The sequence below is a fragment of the Lycium barbarum genome, chromosome 6, assembly GCF_019175385.1.
Source record: "Lycium barbarum isolate Lr01 chromosome 6, ASM1917538v2, whole genome shotgun sequence".
NCBI lineage: Eukaryota > Viridiplantae > Streptophyta > Magnoliopsida > Solanales > Solanaceae > Lycium > Lycium barbarum.
The window spans coordinates 129,148,796-129,167,068 of record NC_083342.1 but is presented as its reverse complement, the minus strand read 5'-3'; the positions used below and the strand labels follow the sequence as shown (position 1 = coordinate 129,167,068).

Sequence of the window (18,273 nt, the reverse complement as noted above, 5' to 3'; positions counted from 1 at the left end):
CGCCAGCGGGTCCATCAGAGCCACCCACTCAGCCTGCTGTGGCAGAGGTGTCTTCTCATGAGACTACCGAGGCGCATGTAAGTTTTTTACTTAAAACTAATTTTATTCAATATAAGGTCAATATTTAATATACATATTTGATCATTTAAAGTACTTATTATTTCATTTTTTTCATATTTTAGGATTCGGCGCCAATGGGTCCACAGGAGCTGCCCATTCCGGAGCATTCTCATCAGCCTGCCGAGGCAGAGGTGTTTTCTCATGAGACTACCGAGGCGCATGTAAGTTTTTTACTTAAACTAATTTTATTCAATATAAGATAAATGTTTATTTAATTTTTATAACCTTTACTTGGACTTCGAAAAACATCTCGTCCAGGAGACTACCTCATATTCACCATCACACCCATCTCAGGAGCCTTCTCAGGCGCCCGTTGACACACATGTTTGATTAAATAAATAACGTTAATGTATTCAACATAAATAAGAAATGGTACTAATATTTATATATTTTTCAGGTTCATCCTTCGGCGCCTGCGGTGGCGACTCCCGACGAGGAAGAGGTCCAGTTTCCAGACCCAGCTCAGCCTGAGGTTCTGAGCGTGCTAGCGGGACAAGATCCCAAGAAGAAGCACGTTCTAGTTAAGGGCGCAAGGGCTAGGGGAAGATGAGATGATCATGACTTGGAGCGCCCGATTATTAAGAGGAAAAAGGGCGACGGAGACGATGGCGAGGGGCGGTGGGGATGGTATGAGCCTTAGGCTTAGGGATAGTCTCCGCCACACTATATGTGGGACCCATCCTCGATAGTGTATATACATTAGTGTTGTACAATTTATCGTAAATATTATACATTTTTAGCATATTTATAAATATTATCATTAGTCTTTATTATTGATAATAAAAAAAACGTGACACATTGAAAATAAAGTTAAGCATTAATTTAAAAATAAGACGAAACCCTAAAAGATAAATAACTTAAAGCTAATGACTACAAGTCTTCAAACAAAAAAGGATTTCGAGCACTTTTCAACTATTAAAACGACAATTGAAAGTATCACGTATTCTTGATGTGTTGAGCATATTTTATTAATTGTACAAATATAACTAGAGTTTTATATAAAATATTGAAGTTTCAGAGTCTTAAAGCATGATTAATATACGGCTAAACTACGTAAAAAAGATAAAATTACGTAATAAGGGAAGAATGGAAAGGGGGACTTGTGATTTTATGGTCTCCTATAACGCAGTAAAATCATGCGTTATACGTTGGACCGTATTCCGTATAGCGCATTATTTTACTGCGTTATAGGACTTAACGGGGCCGTCTCCGTTAGTGCTATAGCGCAGTAAAATATTGCGCTATAGGTACTTTGGTAACTTTTTTTTTTGTTGGGGCATTTTGGTTCAAAATATTTTTTTTGGAGCCATTTTGGTTCCGGACCCAACTTTCAACGCGTATCATAGTTATATATGTGAAAATTCACTATAATTTTAAAAGTATAATCTGAAACAAATATTAGTAACTTTAAAGCGGGTAGAACTTATCAAGTTCATAATTTTAGCTCGTGACTACATGTCTTTTCCATTTCTTCCTTCCTATTCCTCCTTAATTAATTCGTGTAGTCACCATCCAAATTAGTACGAAGAAAAACAGAAACATGTTCTAGTCCAACCTCCAAAGTCAACCAATTGATAAGTTTTCTTCCACTAATAAAGGCAGATGAATAAAATTGCAATGAGTATGCTCTGGATAATTGATATCAGATTCAGGATCAATTAGTGGAAAGAATAGCCAAGTCACTAGTTGCGAACTGTATAGTTTCGGCTAAGAACGTTTAAATTGATTGCAACTAGATGGTGTTTGCTATTTTTTCTTTTTATTCTTTTAAGTCAAAAAAAAAAAAGTGTAAGTGGGATTATGAAAGAAAATCCATTAGTTAACATCTGAAGGGAGGAAACAGGAGAAGAAAAGAATTTCAAATTACTCGCATAAAAGAGTTATAAGAGATGGATTGAATTTGATGTTCAACATTAGCACTATTAATTTGATCATGTGAGTTCTTTACATAACGAAAAAGAAAGCAGAGGATACATAATTAATTAAATAACTGTAATAATAAGAACACTCAGATATGAACTTGTGACGATACGCAGGCCGTCTCAACAACATTGGGGTCTAAAGCCAAACTTCAAGGCCCTATTTTTTTTTAAAAGGAAAGATCGTCATATATATTTTTATTTAACGTATACTTTTCTAACTTTTTAGATACGAAGTCATTAATTACTGTTTTTAATTGATTTGTCCTAACAATTCATTTTCAATTGATAATATATCTACTCTATTCAATCTCTCTTGAGACATTATTGATCTTAGATAAGATTTTATTAATTTTAATTTTAAAAAACTTCTTTCGATTGAGGCAATAATTTATATATAAAATACATCTTTGAGGAAAAAATGAGATCCCAAAAAATTAGAGCCCAAACGATTGCTTTATTAGTCTTGTGGTCGAGCCACCCCTGATGATACCTTTATAATTATGTCTTAATTCTTAATTATTGTGTTGTAATTTAAAATAACGATTATATAAAACTTTTACAGATAACAATCGTGGCATGGCATGATGGGATTTCCAAGTTACGCCTCACGTAAATAAATATAAATTTTCAGAGACTTCATTGAGCAAAGCGTGGGGGAAAGGTGAAAAACTAGTAAAAGTAGATAATTACTTAGTATAAAAAGAACTAGAGCCGGTTTGGATTGGCTTATAAGTTGCCTATAAGTTATTTTTAGCTTTTTTAAGTGTTCGGTTGACTAACTTAAAGTTATTTTATGCTTAAAATAAACTCAAAAAAATAATTGGGCCCATTTGACATAGCTTATCTATAGCAGCTTATAAACTGAAAACAGCTTATAAGCCAAAAAAATAAGTTAGACTATCCTAACTTATTTTTTTTTTAGCTCATAAGCTATTTTCAGCTTATAGGCATAAGTCCGTCCAAACAGGCTCCTAAATAGTCAATTCCATGATTAGGGCATGTCAATTCACATCTACATAAAAAGTACTGTATGTTGCTAAAAAAATCATATCTACATCAGGGGTCATTTTCATGTAGAACGAGATATTTAACGACAACTTTATTCAAGTCAGCAATTTAATTTTTTATATATTGTGTATTAATTTTGAGTCTCTGTTTGGCATTTGATAATTGGCTGTTTAGCTTTTAAAATTTTACTTTGCTTGCACATTCCCAGTAACGGACAAACCCATTTGCCCAGCCTATGTTAGTCAAAGTCCTAATTGACACCACTTGCTCTTCGTATTACCCTGTCGTCACTTGTCCATGAATTTGATGACCTGCTCCCACTCATCTACTTTCTCAAATTTTTCAACTTAGTTGGTAGGGTACAATTGACATTTTATTTTCTCTAGTCATTTTCTATATGTTGATGTTTGGGCACCCCACGAAGTATTTACTTATCTCAATCAACACAAGTAAAATTTTCTATTAAAACTTAGTCACATGAGAAGAAATTATATATAGTTTGTCTGTTAGAATTTCAATTTTGATGAGTTTTTTGTTTTCCGCTCTTATTCATAATAAGAAATTAAGACATCAATCATAATCGTTTCAAAATAGATGATACATTTCCTTTGACACTCTCAACATACATATTAAATTGAATCTCGAATCTTGTTATATTGAGTAGCATAATGGCATAACGTCCCTTGTGAATCGTCCCATTCTACTAAAGTAATTATAATCTCTGGTGATTGGATCAAGTCATATCAATGACGGATACGTTAAAAATATTGGATGCTCAAGCACTCATTCATTTTGGAATCATACACTATTATTTACATTTTTAGAAATTAGTAATGCATACAAGTATACTGACTTGACACTTGAACTCAATTGCAATTTCAAATTAAAAGTTAATTAGAAATTTGCACACGCCGCTCGTTTAGAAGAAAAACCAAAACTTTTTTATTTGGACAAGGGATATAATAGGCACATATACACATATCTCGAAGGAGTATATATTGCCTCTACTGGCTCTACATTACGTAACTTTAAGGACGCTATATTTATTGAGTTAGCACCGGGGGCGAATTTATGTACATAATTTGGGTCACGTGAATACATGGTCACTCGACTAAACTCGATATATTATATGTATAATTCTGAAAATATATCTAATTTTAACTCAAGGAACACATAGTCAAATCAGGCTTAGTGGAGCACTGATTAGGTGTTGTGTTTATATCCTCAAGGTCTTTAGGATCAAACCTTAACTCTTGCACATTTTTTGTTTTTTGCTTTTATTTTCTAAAGCAGCCTTTTAACTTTCCTTTTTATATTATTCTAAATTCTTTTTCTTTTATAATTCTAATTACCCAAAGTAAAAAATTCTTTAATATATTACATTAGATTATTTTTTCCCCTTTATTTCTAATTTACCAAGTCTCAAAAGACAAAAGAAATCAAAAAACCTCATGGCGCTAAGCTGCAACGATGAAAAACAACTTATTTCATTAAAAAACGTAATTAATTATCTTTTGCTCGCCAAGTTGATGTCACTATGAAATTTTATATCTTATCTTAAAAGCAATGATAAACCCATACTCTTGAAATCATGGATTCGCCTCTGATTAGCACCAAAAGGTTAGTCTAGGACACTATATAATCCCAAAAGTTTTACTCAAGGGGATTGAATTGAAGACATCACATTGGTCTTATCAAATTCAAAGAATAAACTCTGCTCAAGTAGATCCAAATGGAAAGGTAACATACCTACTTCAAGGTTGTTTTGTATTCTAATTATATAAGGTAAATTATAATTGACTGTTTAGGTAAAATATGAATGCTACGGCTATTAATGATCAGGGACGAGTTAAAAGGGCAGAATGGAGTTTATTTGAATTCTCTTTACTTTGAAATTACACTGATGAACCCCTTAATAATATTTTTACCCCCGTCACTATTTATTAATTGATTAAAAAAATTGTTGTCAATTCTAACCTTTGATTTGTACTCTTTGTAATATAAAGGCGTTAAAGTTACTTGAGTGTGTTACACGATATGTTAATAATATCATTTGTCCCTTGGTATGGATAATAATTAATAAGTGTGATGTACAGTGATGAAATTTTAATTTCAACTTACCATATATCGGACTAGCCAATCTAATAAATAAATAACTCATTCCCCGCCATTTGACATTATGGTCTTTGATTTCACTTGGAGTTTGATGTAATGATTAAAAAGATAGTTTAACAGATTAAATTCGATAGCTTTAGTGATTTATACTCAACCTTTATATTTAACAATTTTATAAAACTAGTAAATCTATCCGCGTTTTGCGCGGTTAAGAAAATAACTACTTAGTAAAGTTTTGTGATTTTACAGAGACACCTTTTTAAATTTTATACGGACAGAATTTAATTCTGTGAATTAATTAAACAAAAAAATTAATATTTTAACTTTATCGACATGATTAATTCACCGGAGGTTACGTTTTAAAGGGGAAAGATTGAACATTGCCTTAATAATACTGAAGTTATTGACCTCTTTAATCTACTTTCTCAGTAATTTGATTAATTAATCTACTTAGTCACAAAGAAGAGTTCCTATTTGAATGTTGTTCGTAAATAGTATTAATATTGTATTTAATGATTTATTTGCAATTATATACAGTGACTTCTTTAATGAGGGAAAAGAATCATTTTAATATTGTAAATAATAATATTGATTAGTATTTGCATTTAGAGGGCTTAAGTCTTATGTGTGTCCTTCCACCATCCCTTCCTGCTAAAAGATAAAAGAAAACGTAAATTTACTTGATAATCTAGAAAACAGTATCAACAATCATATATATATATATATATATATATATAATCATTAACTCAAAAAATGTTTTAGCTTGACAAAAACAATTTGTGGAATATCGAAGACGTAGTGCTCTCTTAAACATGTTACAATTAACGTTATAATTCGTCTATCAAATAGCACGATGTTTGCCTGGCCACAAATGCACGCCAACAAACCAGAAAATGAGATTATTTACCATTATATCATGACATAAGTTATAAGTCCATAAATTAAATTTGTCAGTTCGGTTGCAGTTTTTCTCTAGGATTTCATCCCTCATTCTCATGGCTGGTTTTGTTCCAAAAAATAATCTGTTATCACGGATGTCAAAACCTATAAAAAATTAAACAGAAGGTTACCATTATTTCTAATGGAGCGGTTCCTATAGAAAAATCAATCAACAGACTGCAGTAAGGTATCCGATCACTGAAAAACAATCATTTGTTTAGTGTTTTTTCTTGCAGACAACAATTTCCTACACTGCACAATTGCACAGGAAGCCTCATAATTTGAAGTGCTGCAATTGTCCGCTACTGGAAAAAAAGACTCCAGCACCTACGGAGAAAAACAGAAAATTACATACAATTAATAATTCAAAAGAAGCAAAACACATATACTCCTCACTAAGAAAAATGGAGTTAAAAACAGAAAATCATTGAATCAACTTACATATGATGAACCACGCTGAAGGACAAATCTGAATATATATAGCGGTGTGTTGTCCTTCCCTATCTAATGGAAAATAACCCATTCAAATTCCTCAATTAAGTGATTGAGGCGTTTTCCGTTTCCAAATTAATTGATAGGATTTGTTTAGTAATTCTTTCTAATAATGGGGAATTAATAAATCTATATATAATATAAAGCTAGGCATAGATAAGGTGAAGTGACACCTTTCTATGGCCTAGAAACACATTTATCTTTTTTCTCCTTTTTTTGAGCTTTTTGCTATTTTTTATCTTTTATCCCATTTTTTTATGTATTTTATTGGAACAACTATAAATGACCCAATAATTAATACTCCACTCTTCTTATTCATGGAGTAATTTATTGTTTACTTTCAACTTACTACATTACGCATACCTATCTAAATTGGCTATTGAGTTAAATTCACAATGAAATAGCTATTATTGTTCCAACTTCCAACCTCTCAAATTCCTTATTTATGGAGGAAAAAGAAATTGAAACGTCTCTAACAATTAGAAGAAATGTAAATATAACTGTCAATGCAAGATGTAACTCAAACTTCGGCAAACTGCCAGGATCTCTATTAGTATTTTTTTTTTAAATATTGTGCCTTTGGCCTTATTTTTTACCTTAACATTTTCCAGAAAATTAAACCCATTTAATTCTCATTAATCACTCTCTCAAATGTAACATGCATACCCTAAACCCATTTACCAACCAAAATTAAACTCATTTAATTTACATTAAGCATCATCACATACCAAATATATACTCTGTAAACAACATTCTCATATGCCTAACAAATCAACATTGAAAAAATCCTTATTCAGACTTGTGTCATCTGCCATTAATTGCAATAAGTTTTTATCATATTTTTCACCCTCTTTCTTTCTCTTTGTTTGCTTCAGTGAAAGTTAATTTTGGTTTTTTATGGTCTAACAATTGTGGATGGAGGCATGGCAGCATGAAGCGGAGAGGTTAGCGAATAGCTTAAAGGGTTTTGCGGACTATCATACTTCAATAAAGTTAAAAAATGATTTTTGGAAGATCCAACTTATTTCTTGTATGTAACCTTTGATTGGATATGCTCACATGTCATATGATTATAAATTATGGATACCCAACAGGTTTATATTTGATACAATTCATGCATCATATTTCGCTTCTATTGTGGTAATAGTGGGGACAAGAAATGTTTTACATGCTCTTTAGTTAATGAGGAATACGTTAGTTTTGTATAGTTATATTACGATTTCCTTTAGTAAAAATATTGATGGAATTTCATAGAGAAGTTTGGTTAAATTAGTGGTGCAAATTTTACTTTTTAGTGGGCAGTGTGATGTTTTTCTAAGACGGAATAGAAAGTGAAAGATTTTTGTGGTGGTTGTTGAACTAAGGCTAGACAAGCGGCACAATTCAAGTGGTGCTCTTATGTACTGAGGCAGCAATTGAGAAAATTAAAATTGAAGTAGTTGGAAAACTTTCACTTTTATTTCAGGAGCGTTTTAATCATTCTTTATTTATTTTTTCTTCATGTTTCGGTTTTTAATAGCGTTATTATAAGAAGACAAACCGTATTTCTTTGTAAATGAGTTATTTACACTGTAATAACTCATTGTAGAATCATAAACAAATATTTTATTAGTAAGGATTTATTTTCATTTATAAATCAAAGTATTATTTATTTTCTAATATTTTATTTATTTAAGGTGACCGCGCGAAGCGTGGGTGAATTCACTAGTATTTAATATAATAATGAGAAAAGCCAAACAAAATGACATAATAATATGGAAAAAAGGCAAAAAATTGAGGAAAAAGATAAATATAAATGCTGATCATGGAGAGGTGTCACATCACCTTATCTATGTCTAACTTTATATTATATATAGATTTGTGAATATATACTGAAATAAAACAATGTTAACCTTTTTAGTATGTCATGAAAATAGAAACATTATTATATAAATTTGTAACCGCGAAAAAAAAAACATTCATATTTCTTATATTTTACATTAATTGAAATAAAATACTAGGAGAAAAATAGCCCGTTACATATAAAATTGCACTTTAAATATATTTGAATAATAGTTTTAATATAAATAATAACTTTTAGGAACAGAATTTTTTAGCATTACAAACTCTTTCTTTCAAATGAAATTCACGTCCCAATATCAAATGTGTTAAATTGAGACAGAGGGAGTCAAAGACAACTGGTATGCACTCTGAAATTAAATTAATTTGTTTTTATTTGGTATAATTTCTACAATACCACAGGAGAAAGGAAACTAATTAAACACACCAAATAATATTACTTCCTCCTATTCAAAATAAATGTTTACTTATTCTTTAGCACTAGGATTTCCCCACTTTAAATAATAATAATAAAAAAGCTTAGGTTTTAGCATACTTCTTAAAAAAATTGATAACTCCTAAAAAAATAGAATTTTAACTAAACTATTTTTAATTAAAAAATTTATATTACTATTAACTTGAAATATTAAGATCTGATCACTTAGCAATAATAAGGAAATCTGTTTTTTTTTATTATGTAAAGTGAAATTGAACCAAAATAAAAGGATAAGGACACTTGTTACAAACGGGAGAGCAATCCACAGTTCGTGCTTAGCGACTAGCGAGTATAATGATCCAATGTGTTCCTTTTGTTTTATTGACCCAACAGACAATGATGAGTTGCTGTTACTTGGCGTAATTTTCTACACAAACGCAACAAGTTGCACAGATTTTCCGTAAAGTCACGGGTGACAATAATAAAACCTCTCAAATAGCCGCTTAAAATCCCCCTCTTTCTTCTTCCATTTTTCAGTCTCTCAAATGGCCTAACAACTCAAACCCCAAAAACAGTAAAAAGTTTTAAAAAAAAGTCCTAAACCTAAAAATCTACCTCTCTCGCTAATTTGCGCCGATGGAGAACTTCTCCTACACATCTTACCCTGAATCAGGCGATTCTTCTCCCCGTTCCCGTGAAATCGATTTCGAAAACACTGCAGCATGGGAAGACCCGAATCAAATCCCTAATTACAAGGTCAAATTCATGTGTAGTTATGGTGGTAAAATTCACCCTAGACCTCATGATAATCAGCTTGCTTACATCGGCGGTGAAACCAAAATCCTTTCCGTTGATCGGAATACTAAGTTTCCTCAGCTCATTTCTAAGCTTGCTGCTATTTGTGATACTGATACTGTTTCCTTTAAGTATCAGCTGCCAGGTGAGGAGCTTGATGCCTTGATTTCTGTTACTAATGAAGATGATCTTGACCATATGATGCATGAGTATGATCGGATGTACAGAGCTTCACCTAGACCAGCTAGGTTAAGGTTGTTTCTATTTACGGCGAATCCACCGGCGACTGTCGGAACTGGAGTGTCGCAGAGTCGGAGTTTTGGTTCAGAGGATTCGAAATCGGAGAAGGATAGGTTTGTGGATGCGTTGAATTCAGGCTCGATTCCGGTGGCCGGAGCTGTTGCATCGCCGACTGGAAACGCAGATTTTCTGGGGATGGTACCGCCACATATGAAATTGAGAGATCCCAATACTGAGCAAGTTGTTAAGGAACCGGAGATTCTTCCCGTTCATCATGGTGTAGTGGATGATCCGATCCAGAAACACATTCAGGATCTGCAGAGGTTACATCTAGAAGAGCAACAAAATATGTATCGCCGGAAAAGCGACGATAATCTGCAAGCAGCTTTCACCACGGGAGGTGGTGACTATTATGTTCAGAAGGTACCGGAGAAAATAGCTCCTCAACCCGTTCAAGCAACAGCACCTCCTGTAGGCTATTGGCAGGAAAAACAAGTCCCTGGAGGAGGAGTACACGCCACGGAACAACCAGTTTACATGATTCAAACACCTGCAGGAGCATACCATCCACACCCGCACCAGCACCCGCAGCAGCACCAGCACCCGCACCCCCAACAGCACCAGCACCCTCAATTTGTTAGGCCAATGGGTGGCCCACCTGGTCAAGGATATTACGCGGTTCAAAGGATGCCACACCCACAAGATCAATACAGGGATCAGCCAGTATACAATGTGATGCCGAGTTTACCACAAGCAGTGCCTACAGTTGCAGCAGCACCACCAACTTTGCAACAATCTCAGGGACCACCACAGAAGGTGGGTGGGTATACGGAAGGATATGGTATGGTTAGACCCACAACTACCATGGATGCAGGTGGATACACACAGATGGCGTACGATAGGCAGATGTACTATCCTCCACAAGGTGGTGTCATGGCGCCGCCACCACAACAACCGCAGTACCACGCAATGCCGCCACAAGCTGTGGTTAGCTCCGGCGACATGAGAACTCAAGAAGCTGCTAAGGTTGTTCCTGTCAAGCCTAATACGCAAACATCAGTGTGATCAATTCCTGAAGCTGTTTAATTTAAGGTATATGAATATCTTGAACTTTCATATAAAAGTTACTAGCGAAGTAATAAAATAAAAGTACTAGGGCATGAGTTTACAGTATTACTACCTCTTAATTATTCTGTTCAGTCTTGAGAAGATTATGTGCCATGTTGTGTACATTTTGATGAGTGGAGAATGAGTTTCTTTATTTTATGCTTCTTCGACCTGATTCCTTGCATTTATAGTATATGTTCCTTTTATTTCGATGCATTTGGTGGGTTTTTTTTCTTCCAGATTTTCCTGTATTCCCATTTTTTAACTTAGAAGTTAAAGAGCAAGAAAAAGTACAGATGGATCTACCTTTTTCCAGAATGAGTTTTTGTAAAGTTTGCAATCCGTATCACAATGATACTACTAAACACATACCCGCATTGTACATAAAATTTATACTTAGTAAAAATGGTTAAGTGATAAACATAGATACCAAATATACATGTTTGAGATTCATTGAGTTGATATAAATTTGGATACGGATAAGCTTTTACTCAATTTAGTGAAGGCTAAGCCTTTTTCACTTTTTACTTGTTTGTTTGTTTGTGCGTTATGATTGCTGTATTGTCCCAGTGCCTTCTGCGTCTGCATATAATACCTACTATGAATATGGATAGAGAGAGAGAGAGAAAACATTTTGGTATAAAGAGAAGAGGGGGAAAAAGGAAGACGACAAACCAGAGACTTTTAAGCTAGAAAAGCTAAGAAACCAATGTCGAACTCGGTCTAATTTGACTCCTTTGGGCTAGAAAAGCTTGTAAAAGTTTTGCTCAGGAGTGTCTTAGGGGTTCATTTTTGTCGATGATTTTCAGTTTTAATTAAATGTTTTGTCTCAACGGACACCTAAATTCCAACTGATCAACTCAACCCATCTCTATGATTTGGTAGGTCCGATGAATGGCATGGGTAACATTAGTAATTCTTCAGTTGGTCACAATGATTTCCATTTTGTGCTCAAACATCATCATTCACCAAATTCGGGAAATCGTCCTTCGTCAAGATTAAGAATAATCTACTGTTCTTTTTGCGGTTTAGTGCTACTTCAAATGTGTTAATATTTTTGATGCTTTGTGGAGTACAAGTTTTATTACACATTTAATTATATATTTCTCGAGTGGGATGGTTTGAAATAAGAGAGTGAAATCAGGAAGAGAAGGTATTTGGTGAATTTCAACTCCACATCTGAATAATACACGTAAAGGATATGATGGAAAAAAGAACATACAATTCTTTAGGATTTTATTTTGTTATCGGAGTTATAACTCCAATTCCTTGTTACCTTTTCCTTTACTTCCCAAACATTGACAAAACAGTTATTGAGTAGTGTGAAAGACTTAAAAATAGTTGGACAAGAACGAAAATAGACTTCCATTGCCCTCACAAGGCAAACATCACAATTCAAAATTAAAAACTCAAGACAGATTCTATCATAAATAGTGAGAAACGTAGCCACTTGCATTTTACAAAATGCCAAAAAGCAAACCATTTCAACATATCCCCTAAAATGAGAAACCGTAAAGTGAGTATTTAAAGGAAAGACAAATATCTAACAGCAAAAGCTAAAGATATTTGGTTCCCCCACTATCTTTAATATCCAATTAAAATATGTTTCCTCGTCTGAAAAGCTAGACTCAATTTAACCTCATAGTTAAGATTGAAATTTACTTAGTCGAACTCTAATGTGGATGAAAACTAAAAAGATTTTGCTAAATATGATAAGAAATCACTCAGATAGTGGTTTAGAATCTCCTTCCACAAAATGAAGTTAGTTATAAATTCCAAATGTAATCAAGTTATGAAGTAATTATATATCAAATTTAAGAAATGATGTCAATTTTTTGTAGCCGGGCTAAAAAAATAGGAATAAAAATATTCGAATAGAAAAAGTAGTCTGCTGTTGACAATCGTGGATATGTTGGTTAGATGTTATTGTCGTTTGGAAATGATATGAAGACGAAATTACATAAAATTAAACAAGGATTAACATCACATAACAAAATGATAATGAGAAACGTAGCAAGTAGAATTTCATGGACAGGTGGAAATTTTTTCCTCATCATTGGGTCCACCTCTATGGAAATGCCGTTGCTATACCTATATTTATGTAACTCCTATTTTGGATGAAGCCTGGAATTTTCTTCCATGTCCTGCCCCACACTTGGAGGGAAATGAATGCCCAGTTGCCCATCCCTTTTATGGCCCTACTTCCATAATTCAAACTTAAAATTGCATTTCTTAATCATACCTTACCCACTAATTTCACATTTTGTTCACTCTGTCCGGTACACTTCTATCAGCAAAAATGTCACATACTATATCAAGATTTAGACAGACGAGAAAAAATTATTTGGGATAGTGAATAGTTTTTTTTTTTTTTTAATGCTGAATCTGAACCTTGAATTTTAAGAGTTATTCCCGCTTAATTTATTCACGACTAGGTAACACACTTGGTATCGCATTCCTTTTCCCCTAAATTCATTAGAGAAAAAGTGTGACAAGAATTCTCATGCGTTACTTTCAATTTTTCAAAATTTCTTTTGAAACCAAACACAATTACAGAGGAGTGTTTCAACTTCTTCTTCCTTTTTTTTTTTTTTTTTTTTGAAAAGCTGAAAAATTAAAGAATATTTTTCAACGTTTTCTGAAATCAAACAGCACGTCATGTGATTGGTGAGCAGAGATCCTGTTGAGTAATACATAAAAAGAAAAAGAATATCTGACGTAGTTTGGTTCAAATCTCAATTAACCTTTTGGAAAGTAAAGATAATCATGTCTTAGAATAAATACGTTGGTTTAGTCCAAAAGGATCAAAGGTGCGTTTGAATTTAACTCGGTTCATGTTGTAGAATTTAATTTAATTAATTTGTCTGGACTCATATAAAAAGGAATCTAGTGCTGTGGTATTAGTGAATTTAATAGTTGTAATTCTTTACTGCAGTAGGGGAAAGTGAAAAAAGGCCCTACTACAATTGTTCCTCGTATTACCCTAACCAAGATTCCCAAGTAAAATTTAATACATTCACTTGATGTGCAAAGTGTTCTTTATTTATTTTAAACTGTAATCGATCCTAAACTACTCTAATATATTCCTTTCTCTCACGCATACACTAAACCAGTAAGAGAGAGAATTTGTCCATGCCAATAGTTTGCACCAAATTACATTAGTTTACTGTTATTAAGTAATGTTGTGAAATATATGTTAGTTAGCAATGACTCAGTGTTAAGTAGATGCAAGTACACATGAATATATAATTAATTGGATTAGTATAATACCGAGTGTTTATAAATTATTTTCCATAAATATATGAACAACTAATTCTCTTATGACTTTTGGAATAGGAAGAAAAATAACTAGTGCAAAGTTGATTTTTGGAATATATTTTCATGGTCAAGTCTTTTTAACGTGCCGAGGATGAATATAATCACCTTGACTTTACATTAACTTTTCAATATTTAGGATGACAAACTCAGATATTGCGTTGTGCCAATAATGCGGGGGAGTGTGTTTACGGGTTGACTAATTCCATGTACATATTTAATTATTAATTAATCTTAGTATCTAGTATTTAATTTAGCTGTAGTTATTATTTTTCTTGGTTACTTATGTAGTAGGAGGGTTGTGGGGTCATTATCAAAATTGTTTGCAACTATGTAACATGATATGATGCTTTTGAAGTTGCGTAAATGAGTTGATATGGGAATAGGATAGACTCGAGTGGGATTTAACAATTTTCTAGTCAAGACCATGAATCCACGAATGATAGAAATAATGGAAGGCCAACATCTTTATGTGATATGTCATGTTCCAGAAAGAAAATTCTCCGAGAGTGAAGCCAAATTTGAAAGGAAGACAAGAGTGTCTAGCTCATATAGTAAGCACACTTAACCTCTAACTTCAATATTGTGGTTTCGAATCATAAGAGAGCAAAAAGGTGAGAGCTTCGGGGGAGGGGAATTTATAAAAAAAAAAAAAAAAAAAAAAAAAAAAAAAGAATTTCAATAGAATTAAAGTATACCGACACTTAGAATTTAGTAATATTGGTGAAAGTCTTTCATATAGTGATGAAATAAGAATTTTATATAAATAAAAAAAGAAATCACGCTTAGAATTTGAACACGTGATTTAAATAATTTATGAACTTCCTTTATCGTTTTATTAAAACGGTTTACTCAAAAATATTCAACACCTTATATATAACTTAACAAATTATTTTTACTCTATTTACGCAATATAATTTTTAAACAATTTCTTAAATTAAACCTCCTCCTTTCAAGATAGCTTCGTCCCTACTCACACAATCGGGGTGGATTCAATTGTGATTCTTTCCCTTACATATTTCCTGAACTCCGGAGTATGTAATAAGAAAACAAAATAGAAAAGAAAAATAAAAAAACAAAAGTATGACCTAGTAAATTTTTGTAGAAATGATATCCCTTGGAGAATATTTCAGTAGGAGTGCCATTCACACGAGTGTTTTTTACTCCAATAGAGTAGATCCACCTTATATCGAACACCACTCTCATTTTCATTTAAAAAAAAAAAAAAACAATTATTGGAGTTGCCATATTTGATATTGTAAGAGTTTTTTTGGGAGAATTAGTGCTGGGGTTAAATTTTGAGAAAAAAAAATATTAATAATGTCCCAAGACATTTAAAAGCTTTATTCCTACAGATTAATTGATTAAACCTCAATAACCATGTTTATTTGTTACTAATCGAACTTCTGAATAAAAAAAACTGCAAAAACAAAACTATAAATCGGTTTGAGAAAGAAAAAAGAAGCGCAAACAAAGCAGGACTCTGTTTCTGGTTTTAAAAGCAAACATCTTGTGGCTTTTTAAATAATCAGGATGTCTGTGCCAGCTTATGCGCATCTTGAATAATTTCATTGAGTACCTGATACCTCACACCAACTAAGGTCGTAATTCTATCCATCAAGACTTGAAAAAAATGAGAAGAAACTACCTAGTAATTTTAATCTCCGTTAAAAAATATAACCTAAGATCTCATGATTCTCATCCCTCTTCATTCCATTATTTTCAAAAGAATAATATTTTATGAATTTTCAAGCAATACCTATGGGAAAAAGAAAAGCAATAGCTATGAATAAGCTAGTCTATCATAGACTCACTATATGCTACTTGTCTATCATGGACTCACTATATGGCTATCTTCTTAATTACTCCTACTTGACTGCACCGTTAAGCTTTGAGATTAAATGCTTAGTTATTGGACCAATTGATAGTCCAATTGGGTACACCGTGAACATTGGTATATGTGATGGTGTCTGATTTAGTCCATTAGTTGTATAGCTTTAGATTTAGGCCCGTAATATTGTACGATGGTATCTAGTTCTGATTTTAGGGATACAATTAGATATCCCCTTTTCAGCCATTCTAACGAAAATACCATCATTATAGAGCTTCAAATTTCACAAATGAAAATTTAAAATATTAAAATTTGAAACATCGTGACGGTCTATTTTTCAAAGAGGGCACCAGAAAGCGGCCAATAACCGCTATTCAACGGTACTCTAAATGAAGTGTGCTACGGCTTTTGGTTAGTGAAAAATGCCAATACTAGGAAAAAGAGAAGTTGCATGTTGTTTATTGATATATGTAAACCACCTCATTTAAATTTTTACATCCGCTAGTCAGTATATAAATAAGAGAAAAGACGTCATTCGACCCTTGAATTTGGCACGAAAATTTAATTTAGCAACTCAACTTAAGTTGTACTTATTTACCTCCTTAACAACTTTCAAGTTAATTAAATACCCCCATTAGCGGGTGACGTAACAAGAAAGTGTGATGATTTTCTCAAAAGCGCGTGGAAGGGAAAAAAACACCAAAAATGATTCCAGTTGTAAATATGTCCTGTTCTAATTGGATGACAATTTATTATACTTAATTATACTTTTTTAATATTTTATTTTTCCTTTTTTTTTTCTTTTCTCTTTCTTCTTCTTCTAACCCCCCCCCCCCCCCCTCCTTCTACCCTATCCTCCAAATCATTGCTACTATCTTCCTCAACTTCTTTCTTCCATTTTTTTTTTTTTAATTTTTCTTCTTTCTTTGTCTTGATGGGCAGTTCGTGCATTTTCTTCATTGCTGAGCATATTTGAAGGGCAGTTCGTGCAATTTCTTCATTGTTGTTGCATAAGTCCATTTGAAGGGCAGTTTAACAACAATAAATTATGGGTTTCTAGTAGTTATTATAAGCGAATATGAAATTGAAAGATGGGATTTTTCATTGGTTTGATTTAAGGAGGCGGTGGTTATGGTAGTGGTGTGGTGGCAGCGGTGGTAGTGGTAGGGTTACAACTATGCAAAGAACATCACCTAATTCGCCAAGGCAAACAACTCCATGCTCGTCTTGTTCTATCCTCAACCATCCCCAACAACTACCTTGCTTCAAAGCTGATCAATTTCTACTCAAAAACCAAAAACTTAAAAGAAGCCCACCAGGTGTTCGACGAAATACCTGAGAGAAATACATTTTCTTGGAATGCCCTTTTAATTGGTTACTCTTCACGAAACTACCATGTAGAAACACTCAAGTTATTTTCTTCATTTTTGTCTAAGAATTTTGATGTGAAACCTGATAATTTTACGGTTACTTGTGTGTTGAAAGCTGTTTTTGGTGTGTTGGGGGACTCTATTTTGGTTAAAATGATTCATTGTTATGTTGTTAAAAATGGGTTTGATTCGGATGTGTTCGTATTGAATGGTCTGATCACTTCTTATTCGAAGACGAGTGATATGGTATTGGCGAAAAGTGTGTTTGATGAGATTCCTGAAAGGAATATAGCGTCGTGGAATTCAATGATATCGGGTTATTCTCAATGTGGGTTTTACGACGAATGCAAAGGATTATTTAGAGAAATGGTGGGGGTGTGGTGGCGGCGACGGCGGTGGTGGGGTGGCGGCGGCGGCGGTGTGGAGGTGGGGAGTTTAGGAGGAGGAGAACGGTGGCTATGGGTCCATCTTTTTTATTTTTAATTATTGTTTAATAAAATAATAAAATAGGGAAAGAATGAAGAAGAAAGAAAAAATTAAATAAATAAAAATAATTAAAAAATATTTAATGACGTGGACCAATCACCAGGCGAGTGGTGAACAACACCTAGATCTCAACTGGTCCACGCCGCTAATGGGGGTATTTAATTAACTTGAAAGTTGTTAAGAGGGATAAATAAATACAACTTAAGTTGAGTTGCTAAACTAAGTTTTCGTGCCAAGTTCAGGGGTCAAATGATGTCTTTTCTCTATAAATAATATATT

At 33.2% G+C, this 18,273-nt stretch overlaps 1 protein-coding gene across 1 annotated transcript; it reads left to right on the top strand.

Annotated features, from left to right (window-relative positions):
• The first annotated feature begins 9,322 nt into the window (after positions 1–9,322).
• On the top strand, positions 9,323–11,146 carry LOC132598875 (uncharacterized). Its single transcript, XM_060312018.1, has one exon. The coding sequence runs from the start codon at positions 9,487–9,489 to the stop codon at positions 10,948–10,950; it is 1,464 nt and encodes a 487-aa protein (XP_060168001.1). The 5' UTR covers positions 9,323–9,486; the 3' UTR covers positions 10,951–11,146.
• Positions 11,147–18,273: the final 7,127 nt, after the last annotated feature.

Excerpts from the sequence above, each read along its gene's own strand:
- LOC132598875 (XM_060312018.1), top strand. The coding sequence starts at position 9,487 with ATGGAGAACTTCTCCTACACATCTTACCCTGAATCAGGCGATTCTTCT.